Below are 16,883 nucleotides of genomic sequence, written 5' to 3'. Positions count from 1 at the left end.
CTGCATCAGTCACTCCTTGCCCTTTACTTTGCGTTCCTCAGCATCACCCGGAAGCTTTAGAAATGAAGACTCTCATACCTCGCCCCAAGCGGGTTACCTAGTTCCTTCAACGCTAACATCTACAACCCTAGCGTCTTAACTCCGCCCCATCTCAGCTCCTGACCCCGCCCCTTCCTCCGCTTCGCCGCCTCTTTAAATGGAGTCACAAGTACGCATGCTCCCTCTGAACTTCCTCGTAGCGTGATGACGTTAGCGTTGACGTGGTGACGTAGGGGTGGGTGCCGCGCGTGTTTCAGCTAGGGGGAAGTGCGTGAGTTTAGAAGCCACGCGGTGTTGTGGGGTGTCCCGGGAGCTCAAGGCGTGCGCTTTCTCTTTGGCCGTTCGCCGCTGAACGTCTTGTGTCCTTTCCGCCCTTTCGGGGTGGGGGAAAGCAGAGCTTCTCCACGAGCTGGGGCCCGTGAAAGAGAAGGGAGCCAGCGGGGGACTCTGGAGTGCCTGAGGGCAGGGCTGCGGCCCGGAAGAGGGAAGGAGAAGAGAGGGTTCCCGGAGGCAGGGTCCGCACGCGCTGGGATCAGGGCTGGTCCCGAGAAGGGCCTGGGGCGGCCGCGCTATGTTCGGGGCCCGGTGCCTGCTCCGAGCCCTGCGCTCCTGTTCCTCGGCTCCCTGCCCAAGGCACAAACCTTCAGCCAAACTGAGCGTGCGGGACGCTCTCGGGGCCCAGAACGCAAGTGGGGAGCGCGTTAAGGTCCAGGTTAGTGTATCGGAAGGCGGTGGGTTTGTCTTTTTCGTTGACTGATATGGCACGTCCACGTCTAGGCTTTCCTTGTGCTGTCGGGTCGGACAAAACGACCGGCAGGACAAAGTTAGAAAATGTAGACAATCGTGTGGGTCCACGTTTTTCTTCTCTCATTGGTTACCGTTAGTTTTGCCTGGAAAGTGCTGGAACTTTGCTTTCATGATACAGGTTATTACCCGTAAACTTGTTAATCATACAGCAAAATGAATGAGCCCCTTTTCTTATGTCCCTTATAACGTGTGTCCACAGTTATATAGCTCCTTGAGTGCAGGAACTATGTCTTACCCGTCTTGATAGTCACACATAGCTGGCGGTAAATATTTGTTCAACTAAACCATACCTTTTATTGAACTTTTAACCACCTCAGTGTCTAAAATGGGGCTTTGCATAAAACATGTTAATAAATTAGGAGAACGAGTGGAGCGTAGCAGTCTGAAAGAGCTCTGGAGTCAAGCTGCCTCAGTTTAAATCTGTGCCGCTTAGTAGCTTGTTAATTATGGGCGTGTCACTTAACGTGCTCTAAACCTCAGTTCCCTCTTACGAGAATGGAGATAATAGTCCTTACCTCACAGAGTCCTGAAGATTAGTTACAAAATATTTAGGGCAGTGGCCCACCGTGAATAAATGTTAGTTGCTATCATTTCTCTTGTTAATGATAATATTTGCAGCGGCTCCACACTGAAGGTACCTCCTTAAAGGAGCAGACCGAGCAAGGAGGTTTGACTTACTAGGTTGCTGAAACATACTGATGCAGTTATTTTTGCTGTCCTCACATATCCTTGATTTTTAGCAGTTATGACCAATGTCCCCCTCTTTGCATTTCTTTGGGTTTCATATTCTTTCTATTATCCAAATCAAAACTTTTTCTTGCATTAATCTATTAATTCGACATACATTAATACCTTTGTGTGCTAGTCTAGAGAGGATTCAAAGATGAAAAGAATGGGACATACTCGCTAGGTTAGAGGCTTTCACTTTAGTGCTGTGGAGTGTAATTTAGAAGTATCTGAATTGAGTGGTACTGTAATTGTAAAATAGACACTAATTTTGAAGAACAAAAGAATGCAAACTATCAGTATTTTTAATATTGATTACATGTTGATATATATTTTGGGTTCAATAAAATATACTATTAAAATTAATTTAACCCATTTCTTATATAACCACCAAAAAAGTAAAATTACATATGTGGCTCAGATATATTTGTCAGACAGCCCTGGTCTGATGGATAAGGCAAGAAATAACAACAATGTGATAAGTATTAGTGGTATAAATAGAAAACTTTGAGAATACAGAGAGGGAAGTTCTTAACAGTGTGAGGAGGTCAAAGAAGACTTCTTGCATGAGGTGACATTTCAGCTGAGTCCAGAAGGATGTGTTTCCTCAGGCACAGGAACCAGGGATGGGGTGGAAATATCATTTCAGAAGAGCTTGTTGACAAGAACATGAACTTTGAACTGAGATCTGTGTTTGAATTCCACCTGTACTACTTGGTAACCTTGAGTATTTAACAAGGTTATCCTAACTTCTCTAAATATGTTTCATCTCTAAAATGATAGTTCTTGTGAGGATTAAGTAGAAAAATACTTATAAAGAGCTTAGGACAGAAGCACATTAAACAGTGCTCCATAAATGTTAACTTTTACTAACAAGTAAAAAGCAAGGCATTGGTGCTTTGGACTGGGCATGTTCAATTTATGAAGGGCCTTGTATGTGAGACTGAGGCAATTTACGCTTTACTCAGCGTAGCCCTGGAGAAAGATCAAGCGCTTCCTAGTAGACTTAGGTTTAAATTCAAGCTCTGCCGTTTACCAGCAGTGTGCCCTCAGGCAGGTTATTTAACTTCTCTGAGCCTTAATTCTTAACTTGTAAAACGGGAATAATGATAATCCACATTGCTGTTGTGAGGAGGAGGTGAACCAGTATATGAAGAAGGTAGTAAAATGTTTGTTACATAGTAGATGTTCAGTACATGATAGATATTCTTCCACTGGATATATTCTTGGATTTTCTACTGTGTGCCTGACAATAGCCTTCAGTGCAACTAAAAATGTGATTCCTAAATCCACAAAATATTATGGACATGCAAATAAGTAATAGAAGGGCTTTAATAACAGTGTCTATTAGGGTGTGGTGGGGATACAAAGAAAGTCAGGATCAGTACAGTTTTTCTAAGTAGGATTATCTCAGTTTTCCCAAGCACATTTGATGGTTAACCGAACACCATCAACTGTTCACAGTTGTTCAAAGGCTGCTAGAATATTCTCTCAACCTCTATGCTAGTTAAATTTAACTAGCATAGAGGTTGTCACCTGTGAGAGAGCTGTTTTTAGTGTTCTACTTGAAGACATCTCATTTGTACTCATGCATACCTGTCATTTAAATTCAGTGTCTTTGAAAGTTTATGTGCTACTTAATATAATCATAATAAGTTTCTTGAGAACTCTTTTAGTATGATACTTTGTAAAAAAGAAAACCCCATAAAGATGTTTCTAGTCTATAACTACATAATCTCCCTTCTGGGAATTTTTTTTTTTTTTTTTTGCGGTACGCGGGCCTCTCACTGTTGTGGCCTCTCCCGTTGCGGAGCACAGGCTCCGGACGCGCAGGCTCAGCGGCCATGGCTCACGGGCCCAGCCGCTCCGCGGCATGTGGTATCTTCCCGGACCGGGGCACGAACCTGTGTCCCCTGCATCAGCAGGCGGACTCGCAACCACTGCGCCACCAGGGAAGCCCCCTTCTGGGAATTCGATATAAAAGGAGAAAGGAACCAAAATGTGTACCCTATTATGTGTAATGGTGGGGGAGAGGGGCAGGGGCAGGAAGAAAACCTGGAATATTAGGGGGATTGGTTATGTGAATTAGGCTCATCAACCTAACGGGATTTGGGACCTCTTATTCAGAATGATGAGCTTTATTAACAAAACGACAACAGCAAAAAAGGTGGAATGCCAAAGCTGTATTTCACTGTGATGAGGACCATATAAAATTATATATGCATAGTGGTAAACTAAAAGCAATTGATTTGTTCAGGCAGGATTATGAAGACTTTTTTTTTTTTTATTTAGACCTCTGTGTGTATGTGTAATGAAAATATAAAATGTTTGTATTTTAAACTCACATTTAGAAATACTTCTCATTAGGGATGGATTCGTTCAGTCCGATCCCAGAAGGAAGTCTTATTCCTGCATGTAAATGATGGGTCATCTTTGGAAAGCCTTCAGGTTGTAGCAGATTCAAGCTTTGACAGTAGGTGAGGTTTGTTTGTTTGTTTGTTTTAAAGAGTACTTTGAATTTTTTTCATCTCCTCTGTTCCCCATTTCCCTAATCTAAGTGTTCATATTGCCCCCTCAGTGATCTTTCTAAACAAATCATCTTTTCATAGCTTTGAGGCTCAAGTCCAAATACTTAGAATCAAGATCCTTCTCTCCTCTCTCTAACATCTTCACATGACAATATCCCCCACCTATTCTTTGCTTCTCTCTCAACTATGTGCAGCTCTTAACCCAATTAAAGGTAAAATCTTCTATCATTAAATGGTTTAGGGACTTCCCTGGTGGTCCAGTGGTTAAGACTCCATGCTCCTAATGCAGGGGGCCTGGATTTGATCCCTGGTCAGGGAATTAGATCCCGCATGCCGCAACTAAGACCTGGTGCAGCCAAATAAATAAATAAATAATAGGTTAATGTTCTGAGAGCAATGTTGGTATTAATATGAGGGCTACATGTAAGATCTTGTTTATGCTATGTTTTGTTATTATAGAGAACTGGCCTTTGGGAGTTCCGTGGAAGTTCAAGGGCAGCTGGTAAAAAGTTTGTCCAAAAGGCAAAATGTGGAACTGAAGGCAGAAAAAATTGAAGTTGTTGGAAATTGTGATGCCAAGGTATGTGTTGTGACACGATTATGGAGGCCGTTAAGACTTAATTTAAAACATTAGCAACGTTTTAAGTGTGATTATTGGGAAGATGGCACTTGGAACTTTTCGATTGTGACTTCTAGATAATTGAAACAGGCTATAGACTGAGGAATGTAGAAAGAGTAGCAAAAAGTATTTATGTAGATGGCTGGAGCCTTAGGAGTGAGAGCTAAGTGATAATACTCTGTGTATCTCTGTGGTGCCTGTCACTGTTGAGATTTGCCACTTTACAAGCATGCCTAGTCAGCTGCAGTGACAAAGACATACCAGGGCAAACCACATTCTTAGGAAAGCTCTGCCTAGAAATTACTGTTGCATGATCTAGAACTGTACCATCTGGTGCAATAGCCACTAGCCACCCATGGCTATTTAATATTAAATCAGTTAAAATTAAATTAAAAATTCAGTTCCTCAGTGACATTAGCCACACTTCAAGCGCTCAGTGATCACATGCAGCTAGCAGCTACCGTACTGCATTGCACAGGTACACATCATTTCCGTTTATCGCAGAAAATTCTGTTGGATGGTGCTAGAGTGTGGGGATGCTTAGGCTGAACAAAGATAAGAAATTCTACATTAAGACATGTTTATTCCTGTTTTTGCAAGACTCTTCTGTTAGTAGCTTTTTATGTATAGCCTGATAAAGAGGTTAGAGGGAATAAAACCATAGATTATCAATCCAGTTTCTATTTGGAGAAAATGAGATCCAATCAGGTAAAATGACTTGCATTAGGTTATATTGCTGATTAGTGGCACAGCTGAAGTTTATGTGCTAGCCATTTTAACCCCCTGTGGTTTAGCTATACTCATCTTCAAATATTTAATGAACAAAAAATGAGGAATATAGGGAAATAGCATCATTTTAATTCAAATTCATTTTTAGTTCTTTTGGATAATTGAAATGTTAACCATTTTTATTTTTGCTTTTTTTAGAGGGATGTTTGATTATTAAAAATTTGCCATGTGTTTTACTCTTCTTAAATTGTTTTCCCTTGGTGGGTATTGATGCTTTCCACTACTCTTCCCCCTCATTTCAGTGTCATTTTTAAGTATTCAGCATTAGGGAATTCTGAACCTGCTAACAGTCCCCAGATTCCTATTAATGTGATCATATTGTCACTTTCGTAGGTATGGGACCTGTTTCTATATGACATAAATTAATGTGTGCACAAGGCCTAAAAGGAATAGATAGCTATGTTGGTAGCCTGTTTTAGAGTTCTTTTACTTAGCTTCTCTGTTATCTTTTTTATTGAAACTTTGGTTTTGGTCTGAAACTTTTATCCTATCTTCTCAATCTTGTAAAATGAGTGGGGGCAGGGAAATTTTTCTAGGTAGAGTCATAATTTCCTTTAAAATTTTTATGAATATACATTGCTCGTCCAGATGACACAAAGCTGTTGACCCTCGCTCATGTTCTGAAACAGCAGCACATGTTGATAAATGGTGATAAATAGTGCTAATTGATTATGAGCGCTTGTGGACTTTCAAGACATTTGGGCAATTTTAGAATTCAATACCAGCTGTGTGTATACAGCTGTAGAAAACATAATGTTTAATATCTACAATATTCTAAACTCATGTGTGCCAAACAGTGGAGTGTTTTGGGTAACTATATCCTAATCTCTCTATTTGTAAGTAGTGATTGATAGCTAACGGATAGAAATTTGATAAATAACAGATTAGCCTTGGTGATAATAAGTAACTTTGCCCAAGGTTCCAAAGCTAATAAGTAGTAGAGCTGAATTTAAACCCACATCTTTCTGATTTCACTCACTGTTCTACTAACTTGTTAGAATTAATGTGGACCATATTCAGTTATGTTAAGATATAAGGAACAAAAGCATCTTAGTTTTATTCTAAAGCATTACTATTTAACAAATGCCCTGTAAACTGATTTTATAAAAGTGTATTTCTTTTAGCTTCTAACTTGTTTTTCCTTTTATTGTCAGGCTTTCCCTTTTAAATATAAAGAGAGGCATCCTCTGGAGTATCTGAGACAATACCCTCACCTTAGGTGTAGGACTAATGTTCTGGGTTCTATACTGAGGGTTCGCAGTGAAGCCACAGCTGCTGTCCATTCTTTCTTTAAGGTAAGGAGCTTTGCTTCTAGGTGTTCTTTCTTGTGAAGAAGTTGAATAATTGTAATACTGGAGTATTATCCTGAAAGTTCTTCGGGTTATTTATTCCAAGCACCCTTTATTGTGTGGTACTTTTTTCTTTGGCTGATTTTAAATTTTCTGTTTATCACTGGTTTTGAGTAATTTGATTAATGTGTGCCTTGGCACAGTTTTCTTTATGTTTCTTGTGTTTGGAGTTCATTGAATTTCTTGGATCTATGCATTTTAATTTTCACCAAGTTTTTCAGTCATTATTTCATCAAATATTTTTACGTTACCTCTCTCCTTTGGGGACTTCAGTTACCCATATATTAGGCCACTTGATGATATCCCAATAGCTCTCAGATGTTCTTTTCTTTTTAAAAAATCTTTATTTTCCAGCGTGTTTCTTTTGGATAGTTTCTATTACTATGTCTTCAAGCTTACCGATCTTTTCTTCTGCAGTGCCAGTTTCTTATTCCTATCCAGTGCATTTTTCACCCCATATCTAAGTGAAAGGCTTCATATCTAAGTGTTTGATTTGGGCCTTTTTTTTTTAGTGTCTTCCATGTCTCTACTTAACTTTTTTGAACATATACAGTACAGTTTTAGTTAAAACTGTAGTTTTCATAGCTGTTTAGTAACTTTTTACGTCCTTCTAACGTGTCAGCTATAAGTCAGTTTTAATTGATTGATTAGTCTCTTCATTATAGATTTTGTTTTCCTGCTTCTTCGTATATCTGCTAATCTTTGATTAGGTGCCAGACCTTGTTAATTTTACCTTGTTGGGTGCTGAATATTTATAAAGCTTCTTAAGCTTTGTTTTGATATGTAGTTAAGTTACTGGAAGGGTCTTGCTTTTATGATTTGTTAAGTAATTCTGGAGCAGTGCTCAGTCTGGGTCTGATTATTCCCCACTACTGAGGCAAAGCCTTCCTGAGTATTCTACCTAGTGCCTTTTGAATTACAAGATTTTCCAGCCTGGTTTGTGCGAGCAGGCATTGTTTCCAGCCACATACGAGCACCAGGTGCTGTTTCCTCTAATCGTTGTGGATGGTTCTTTCCCTGACCTTGGATAGTTTCCTCACTTGCATGTGCTGATCATTCCTCCATCTAATACTCCAGGGTGACTCCCTGTACATCCCTGGAGTTGTTGGACAGCTGTCTGCTCTCTGGTACTCTGTCCTGTCAGTTCTAGCCACTTTGGTCTCCTCAACTCAGGGAGTCTGCTGGGCTCCACTTTATTTCTCCCTTCTTCCTGCTGTGGCCTGGAAAATCTCAAGGTAGTAAGCTGGGCTGCTGGTAGGGTTCACTGTGTTTGTTTCCTATCTCTCAGGGATCAGTCTCCTTTGTTGTCTGATATCCAGTGTCTTGAAAACCAGCATTTCATGTGGTTTGCTTGTGGATTTTTCTTTTTTCTTTTTGCGGTACGCGGGCCTCTCACTGTCGTGGCCTCTCCCGCTATGGAGCACAGGCTCCGGACGCGCAGGCTCAGCGGCCATGGCTCACGGGCCCAGCCGCTCCGCGGCACGCGGGATCCTCCTGGACCGGGGCACGAACCCGTGTCCTCTGCACCGGCAGGCGGACTCTCAACCACTGCGCCACTAGGGAAGCCCTGTTTTTGTTTTTTTTTTGTTGTTTCAAATGGGAGGGTAAATCTAGTTCCTATTTCTACATCTTGGTCGCAGACATTTTATATACAGTAAGCACTAATTTTAAAAAATTATTGGTGTTGATCAAGTAGATTGATCTAATGCCTAAAGACATTTTGTCTCATTTAGCTTTGCTTTTCAGCCATTTCCCCCAACCTGGGAAAGCCACAGTGGAATGTAGTTGGTAAGTTGATGAGGTGAACGGACCCTCGTTCCATGTGGTGGATGGAAGGGCTCCAAAAGCAAGAGTGACCCAATGGATAACGTTCAGTATTATTCCATGTAGTTTTGGAACTCTTCCTAATCCACTTCTCCAGATGCAGCTCACTCGCAAAGATTGTCTGACAGCGTACCCTTCCCTTGGACGGCACCCAAATTCATGCAGGCCCAGCCCTGCCATAGCACACGAAGGAAGTTCTTGCTCTTTGGAAAGCTTCTTGAGGTGATTTTTGATGTGACAGCTAAAGAACATCATGGCTGTAAAGCATAAGAATAAACAAAGGAAAATAAATCACATTATACAGTGTCATCCCATTATAGTGTGAAAGGGTGTGTTTACATATGCTCTCATAAACTTTCTTATGCATCTTCCATATGGCTTTTTTTTTTAAATAAATTTATTTATTTATTTTTGGCTGTGTTGGGTCTTCGTTGCTGCCCATGGGCTTTCTCTAGTTGCGGTGAGCAGGGGGCTACTCTTCATTGCGGTGCGTGGGCTTCTCATTGCAGTGACTTCTCCTGTTGCAGAGCACGGGCTCTAGGCGCGCAGGCTTCTGTAATTGTGGCTCGAGGGCTCTAGAGCACAGGCTCAGTAGTTGTGGCGTGTGGGCTTAGTTGCACTGCGGCATGTGGGATCTTCCTGAACTTGAACCCGTGTCCCCTGCGTTGGCAGGTGGACTCTTTACCACTGCGCCACCAGGGAAGTCCCATCCATATGGCTTTTCAATAGTGCTTGAACCATACAAACAGAAAATTTGTTCAGATGTAAAAATCTTTTTTCCCTATATGGCTTTAACAGCTGATAAAGTCAGTGGATCTGCTTTAATTCTGAAAGTTTTATGGATTTCTGGCCAGTAGGTGGTGGTATTGGCAATCCATTAACAAGTGGGCTTTACCTAATTTATACATTTCTTATTACTTGAAGTTTTCACAGGTATGTAAATAATTTTAAAATAATAAAAAACACTAGAAAACTCTGAAATCAAAGAATAAGCAAAGTAAAGTAAAATTTAAAAAACATTTTAGGTGGTTGAAAATAATGAATTTTAGCACTGTTGGTGATGGTTATAAAGGTAGGTACTTTTGAGTCTTATAAATTCACTTTTTAATTGTAAAGCTCTGGTAAATATAATCCTGATACCTCCTTCTAAGATGTCACCCACTTGTGTATGTGACAGGATTGAATTGTTTAAAGAAATAAGTGGAGTACTATAGGACATATTAAATATTATTTATATATTATCCTATATTTGGTACTGTTTCTATGTGTGTTACTTTAGGCTCCCTAAAACATGTTTAGAACTAAAATGTAAAATTTTCAAAAATTTCAGACCTTGAAATATAGGGAAAAAGAAACTTGAGCACAAACCTTTTAGTTAGGATACTTTAAGGATCTAGAGTTTTTTGGTTTGAGTATCAAAAATGTTTAGTGTATAACTTGTTTTGCTTATAAAATTGACACATTTGCTGAGTACTAAAACATGACTATCTGGAATTCTCAAAAAATGAATTATTTACAAGAGCTGAGTTTCTCAAATAATAGGATTATCTCTTTAGGCACCAATTTTTTTTCTAGTTTCCAGTGGAAGTTATCCTAAAATGTATTACATACTTCCCTGGCTTCCTGAAGTGAGCCAACAGAAAAGAGTTTGCCCTTTCCTGGTGAGTTGAGGTTCTTCCTCTGAGTATCAGATTGTTCTCTTCTCAGTATGGCAGTGCCTTCAAAGCCTGTCATGGTGAGGAGTGTTCTTTGACCCTGCGTTGAATGACCCTAGACTGCTGTGTCTTTGAGTTCCTGTGACTGCTTTTTATGGGGTGTTTTTTTGGTTTTGGTTTTGTTTTTTTGGTCTCTTGCTGTCACTTTTTGTCGCCAGTGGTGTGTCTGTGGCTAGCAATTGCTGTCATGTTTCTTTTTTGTTGAGTCTGATTAAATAATATTTATTTTGTGTGTGTTAAAGAAAAATATAGTCCATGACTCTTTGAGTGATGTGTATGGGCCTTAGGACATGAATTTTGTAATTTTCAGATACTCATTCATTGCCTTATAAATATCTGGTTATAGCAATGTGTATCTATCAAAATACTTAGATATTTAGAGGTGATGGGTGGGATCTGAATAATTGGGCCAAAAGTTTTGACCCCTTCTCTGGCCTTCATCTCTCTTATTAGGAACCCCTTTGCTGTGGGATAGGATAAGTACCTGACAGTGGAACCCCACTGGAGGCAGCCACTGAGAGTACTCCTGCTTTTTATTTTCCTACTTCTCTATCCACTTTCTCATTTGTGGACTTTGTTCTCGTCTTTGTTGTTCCTTTGTACCCTCTCCTGTATAACTTTTGGTGGTAATGATACAGACTTTGATATGATAAGCCTTGCTAGCACTGTTAAGGCTTAAAAAGCCGATGATGCCTTTTGAAAGGTTTAGCATTATTTGAGAATTGAGAATAATTGCCACTATTTGAGTGATTTTTAAAAAAAATCCCATACAGTTATTTTCATAAGATTTACAGCATTGTTCCTTGTGGCAGTTGACCAGTTCTAACTTAGGCAATTATATTTAGCCGTTAAATTTTCTCCTCCCTCTCGCCACCCTTGTTTCCTTTGGATTTTTCACTTCCTTTCTTTGTTTACTGCACTCATGCTCATAGTTGCCTTATGTGGAATAAATGATTCATGTCCATAATTCTTGGCTTCTAGGAGATAAAAATTTTACGCAGTAATGTTATTGATTCTATTTCATTTGTTCTCTATAATGTGCTCTGTGCAGCACCTCACCACACGTTGTTCCCAGATTAAGTACATATTTGAACACTTACTGAGACTCCTAATTTATAGCTTGAAAATTTAATCAGTCTACATCATAAGGCAAGTTGTTGGCTGGATACTTTGTATCATAGCCAGAATACTTGAATTCAACCTTTTTAGGAAGGAGGGAGTAAATTTAGGAGGCCCCTGGTAGTACAGTGACATATTTTACATTCCACCAGTAGGTACTGGCAGAATTTAGCAGAGCTTAGATGGATATATATGAACTTATCGTATTGATGTCTAGAACAAAATGTTTACATTGAACACATACTCTTATGCCTTTGCAGTATAAATTCACTTTAGCTGCCTCCACCCCCACCCTGCAGCATTTATGCTGTCTGTAACCTTTCGCCTACATCCATAGTCAAAGTGAAAGAAGCATAACCTTGAAGTTGCTGGGTTATTTCAGTTTTACTAGCAACAGCTTTTGTGGTTCACTAATGGAAATAGCCTCAGACTTTAGAGCAGAAGGATTGCAGTTGGGTGCCTTAGTAATGGATGGGTTTGCTGCTCACAATCTTCCTTGAGGCAAAGGAAGTGCACTGCCTGTGCCATGTGCGGTGCACTGTGCCATCAGTTTAATGACAGACTTCCTAAAAATCATTCCTGCCTTTTTGCTGTTTATTTCTGCGGTCCCTGATTGTCAACCTTAATTTATCTCCTTTTTAGTGGTTTGTTACAATTGAGGGTCTCATTCCAAAATAACAACTTAATATTGATCACTTTTATTCCCTTAGCAGTGTGGGCAACATCATTATGCATTAGCCCTGAGTGAGTGTGCGTGTGTGTGCGTGTGTGTTAAATCACTAACAGTATGTTGGAAAAGTGGGAAGAAGAAATGGCACCAGAGAGAGATCCTGAGCACCTAGGTTCTAGTCCCGGCTCTGACTCTGACTCGTTGTATGATTTTGGCCTCTCATTAAATCTCTCTGGGCCGCAATTTCCTTGTCTTTCCAGTGAGGAGATTGGACTAGATATTGTCTAAGTCAGTTCTGATTTAAAATTCTTTGTGCGTAGTAAACTCTCCGTTTGATATTTTAATGGTTTTATTTTGGGGATTAAGGAGGGATTTGATATGGCATTCTCTTAGTGCTATTTGAATCATATAAGGAAGTGTATGTTCTTGGAAGTGTTTCACATACAAATATACTGAGAAAAGTGGTTTCTCTTTTTCTTCCAGGACAGCGGCTTTGTGCATATTCATACTCCAGTACTCACATCCAATGACTGTGAGGGGGCTGGAGAACTTTTTCAAGTTAAGGTAAGCTGTGCTTCCCATCTTGGGGGATATATTGCTCTCTGATATTTTTCATTTGAGGGTTTGCTTTAAATTTAATGAGAGTTATGTGGATAGAACATGAAATTGTGTTGATAATAATCCTTAAAAAACGTGCATAGAAAATTCACACTTCGCTAATTTTCTGTCCAACCAGCTGTATTACCTACGTTGTGACTGAAAGGAGTGGATTTTTAATTTAGTACTCTATTTGCCTTTTTTATAACTGTGAATTGGTGAACTAGAGAAATTTGAAGAAATTAATAAAAATTCTAAGAGATCTTTTCTGCAAATTCAACCCCCAAGTTATATTTTTGGATGTAACTGTTATTTTAAGAGATGGAACTAAAATAGAAAAATATACATGTGAATATTTTCTTTTTCAGTCTTTAGAAAATATATTTTTCATAAGAAATTATTTAGTCTGTATACCTCATTGAAGGCTTTTATTTTAATTCTTTGTTCAGCAATTATTCTTTGAGCTCCTACTATGTGCCACATATTGTCAGCCTGCTCTTGTTGCAGGAAATTTAAAAGTTACCAGTTTTTCTTACATGTCAGCAATTGAAAGCCTTTCATTTACCAATTAGACAGCCTGTTTAAAATCATTGACCAGTAGTATAATGTACAAAGAGAAATGTATGTTGATGAGTGGTGCTTTTTGTATTTCTTTCCATTATTTACTGATTTCCGTATCTCTGAGAAATCAAGATTCTTTATATATTTGGGTGATTTCATCAAATGACGAGACCTGTACAAAACTACTCTCTCTGGTTCAATATATTCTGACTCTTGATAATGATGCTTTCTCTTCATATTATTGAACAGCATATTCACTGGGAGAAGTTATCCTGATGTGTCAAAATCATTATTCAAAATAACAATCAAATGCTGTCTTTCTTCATAGGTGCTTTGAAGAAATCTAGATAACCTTCTGCAAAAAGCAGAATAAAAACGCTTGGTTGAACATTTAAAGTAGGAGTGTTAGCATCTGTATATGAGTTCAAAGAAGGCAGCAGATGATAAAATAACAATATGTAAATTGAAGAAAACATTCTCTTCTAGCCATTTATGTTGTTAATTTTCTCTTTGGACCTTAATAGTCATCTGAATATTGAAGTGAAGAGGAATTACTCACCTTAAATACATTTCATGATCCCTTAATCCAAACTACCAAATATTAAAAAGTAAATGATAGAGAAGGAAATGTATAATCTAAAGGAGTTTTTACAGATATAAAGGGAATTATTAAAGAGACCCAAGTTAAACAAGTAAAAAAAAATCTGTAACAAACTTAAATAATTATAAATTTGGAGCTAACTGCTTTACCACCAGAGAAATCCCCTAAGCAAGTCTGAATAATTCAATATGTGCATTTTGGACACTAAACAACACAAGGTAAATTATCAAATAAGAATAAATACAGAGAAAGTAGGAAGATTTTTTTTTTTTTAAATCGGGGCTTTTTAAATTTTATTTATTTATTTTTGGCTGTGTTGGGTCTAAGTTACTGCGCACGGGCTTTCTCTAGTTGCAGGCAAGTGGGGGCTACTCATTGCAGTGGCTTCTCTTGCTGTGGAGCATGGGCTCTAGGCATGCAGGCTTCAGTAGCTGTGGTACGTGGGCTGAGTAGTTGTGACTCGCAGGCTCAGTAGTTATGGCACATGGGCTTAGCTGCTCCACGGCATGTGGGATCTTCCCGGACCAGGGCTCAAACCTGTGTCCCCTGCATTGGCAGGCGGATCCTTAACCATTGTGCCACGAGGGAAGTCCGAAAATGTATTTCTGAAGCTAAACAAATGAGAAGTGTTCTGTGTTCTTAGTACTCCAGGGCCAGGTTGAGGAATTTGTTGTAGTGGAATTAGGCTTTGTCTATTCAGTGTCAGAAAGGTGCTCTTGAATCCATTGATGCTAGGCTCCTGCATTCAGGGTCTAGCACAGGTTTCAGCAGTCTGTGGCTTTTGTTTTATGAGCCCACTGTCTTTGTTGCTTTCAGCAGTTCAGCTCCTAAGATTTGTCTTCTGCCTGCCAACACACTCTCCTCTGAAAGCAGTGCTCCTTCTTATTCCCACCTCACACATCTCTACACTTCCAAGCTTCATTGTGTGGATTTCTTCCGGACTGCATGTAGAGGCATAGGGGTTTGAGTCTTGGCACCTCACTGTTAGGAGGAAGTGAAGTGTCACATCTAAATCCTTGCTTCTCTGAATAGTGCTCTTTTTTGCTCTGATAACAATGAAGTCCAGTAACTACTTAAAGATAAGGATGCCTGGTACATACTCAGGTTTGAGGACAGCAGTAAGATGCCACCTTGAAATGCACAGTAAGAACATAATACACTGTCGAGAAGTAAATGCATGTCCCATCATTTTAGTTTTCTTTTTCCTCATTCCCATTTCCTGCTTTAAGATTTCAGATATTTGCTAAGGTTTGGGGACTCCTGAATACACATGTAGGAAGTTGCATTCAAAAGCATTAATTTGTTATTCAGCAGACCTCTGGTACCATCTGTGTTCAAGATTCTGTGCTAACTGTTAAGGGGATACAAAGATGTACTCAGGGTTCTGGTTGGTGAAGCTGGTGAGTTGGCAGGCATAAGAGAGGAAGGAGCATGCTTTTCATGCACTATTGATGTTACTTATGCTACAGTATTTTTTGGTTGTACACCTTTTCCTCTTTGTCTTAGAGCCCTAGCTGAGTTCCCACAATTATGTTTGATCTTTATGATTCTGGAGTAACTAGTTTGTCTCTGAGAAGATAAAAGAGATTAAAGGCAAGAATTAGGGATTGTGGCAAAATCTAGACATTGATAGGAAATAAGGTGAAACTGCTTTATGTATATACTTGAGGTTACAGTGTTACAAGTTATAAGTGGTATGAAATCTAGAGGGTAATTAGGTCTGTGAGGATTGACTTGGTCAGAAACATCTTCAAAATAAGTATGTGACTTAACTGTAGCCGAGGGAGAGTACTTCAGGTAGGGGAGGAATGTGAGCAGAGTCAAGTAATTTAAATGAGTGTGGGGTTTTCACTGGATGCCGGATGGACAGATTAGAAGGTTTATGTTGGTGAATCATTAAAAAGTAAAGTTGGGGTGTATAGGAATGAGAAAATGGAGGCTTTTAAAAAACAACTTTATTGAGATGCATTTTACATACCATAAAAATCAGTCACTTAAAGTACACTGTTCCGTGGTTTTTAGTATATTCACAGAGCTGTGGAAGCATCACCACAATCTAATTTGAGAGCATTATATCACCCCAAAGTGAAACCCAGTACCCATTACCAGTCCCTTCCTGTTTCCACCCCGAGTTCTAGGTAACCACTAAACTGCTCTCTATAGATCTGCCTCTTCTGGAATATTCCATATAAATGCAGTCATACAACATATGGGATTTTGTGTCAGGCTTCTTTCATTTAGCACAACGTTTTTGAGGTTCATACAAGTTGTAGCATGTATCAGTACTTCATTTCTTTTATATCCAACTAGTATTCTATTGTATAGATATCCAACGTTTTATTTATCCATTTAGCAGTTGATGGATGTTTGGATTATTTCTACCTTTTGGCTATTATGATTAATGCTACTATCAACATTTGTGAAATCATTTGGATGAGTATATGATATCACTTCTCTTGAGTGGAATTGCTGGGTCACGTGGTAGCTTTATGTTTAATATTTTGAGAAACCACCAAACCATTTTCCAAAGTGGCTGCATCACTTTACATTCCCAACAGCAGTGTATGTAGGTTCCAATTTCTCCCCATTATTGCCAACACTTACTGTTGCTCTTCATTTTTTTTAAAACATCTTTATTGGAGTATAATTGCTTTCCAGTGGTGTATTAGTTTCTGCTTTATTCTAGGAGGTGGGTCAAAAAGGATCTTGCTGTGATTTATGTCATAGAGTGTTCTGCCTATGTTTTTCTCTAAGAGTTTGATAGTGTCTGGCCTTACGTTAAGGTCTTTAGTCCATTTTGAGTTTATTTTTTAAAATTATTATTTATTTATTTATTTATTTATTTTGTGGTATGTGGGCCTCTCACTGTTGTGGCCTCTCCCACTGCGGAGCACAGGCTCCGGACGCGCAGGCTCAGCGGCCATGGCTCATGGGCCCAG

At 39.3% G+C, this 16,883-nt stretch overlaps 1 protein-coding gene across 2 annotated transcripts in view; it reads left to right on the top strand.

Moving 5' to 3' along the window:
• Window positions 1–290: 290 nt before the first annotated feature.
• Window positions 291–16,883, top strand: part of NARS2 (asparaginyl-tRNA synthetase 2, mitochondrial) — a 137,762-nt gene continuing 121,169 nt past the window's right edge. For both annotated transcript variants that reach the window (XR_003003743.1, XM_024749657.1), the window contains exons 1-5: window positions 291–751; window positions 3,940–4,049; window positions 4,560–4,680; window positions 6,663–6,803; window positions 12,669–12,749. Coding sequence is in view for 1 of the 2 variants with exons in the window: in XM_024749657.1 (XP_024605425.1) it covers window positions 611–751; window positions 3,940–4,049; window positions 4,560–4,680; window positions 6,663–6,803; window positions 12,669–12,749 (594 nt within the window). In the remaining variant the exon portion in view is untranslated. The remainder of the gene's footprint in view (window positions 752–3,939; window positions 4,050–4,559; window positions 4,681–6,662; window positions 6,804–12,668; window positions 12,750–16,883) is intronic.

The sequence above is a fragment of the Neophocaena asiaeorientalis genome, unplaced genomic scaffold (assembly GCF_003031525.2).
Source record: "Neophocaena asiaeorientalis asiaeorientalis breed wild unplaced genomic scaffold, Neophocaena_asiaeorientalis_V1.1 scaffold363, whole genome shotgun sequence".
NCBI classification, from domain to species: Eukaryota; Metazoa; Chordata; class Mammalia; order Artiodactyla; family Phocoenidae; genus Neophocaena; species Neophocaena asiaeorientalis.
Note: the sequence above shows the minus strand (reverse complement) of the source record. Positions and strands in the feature narration are given on the sequence as shown.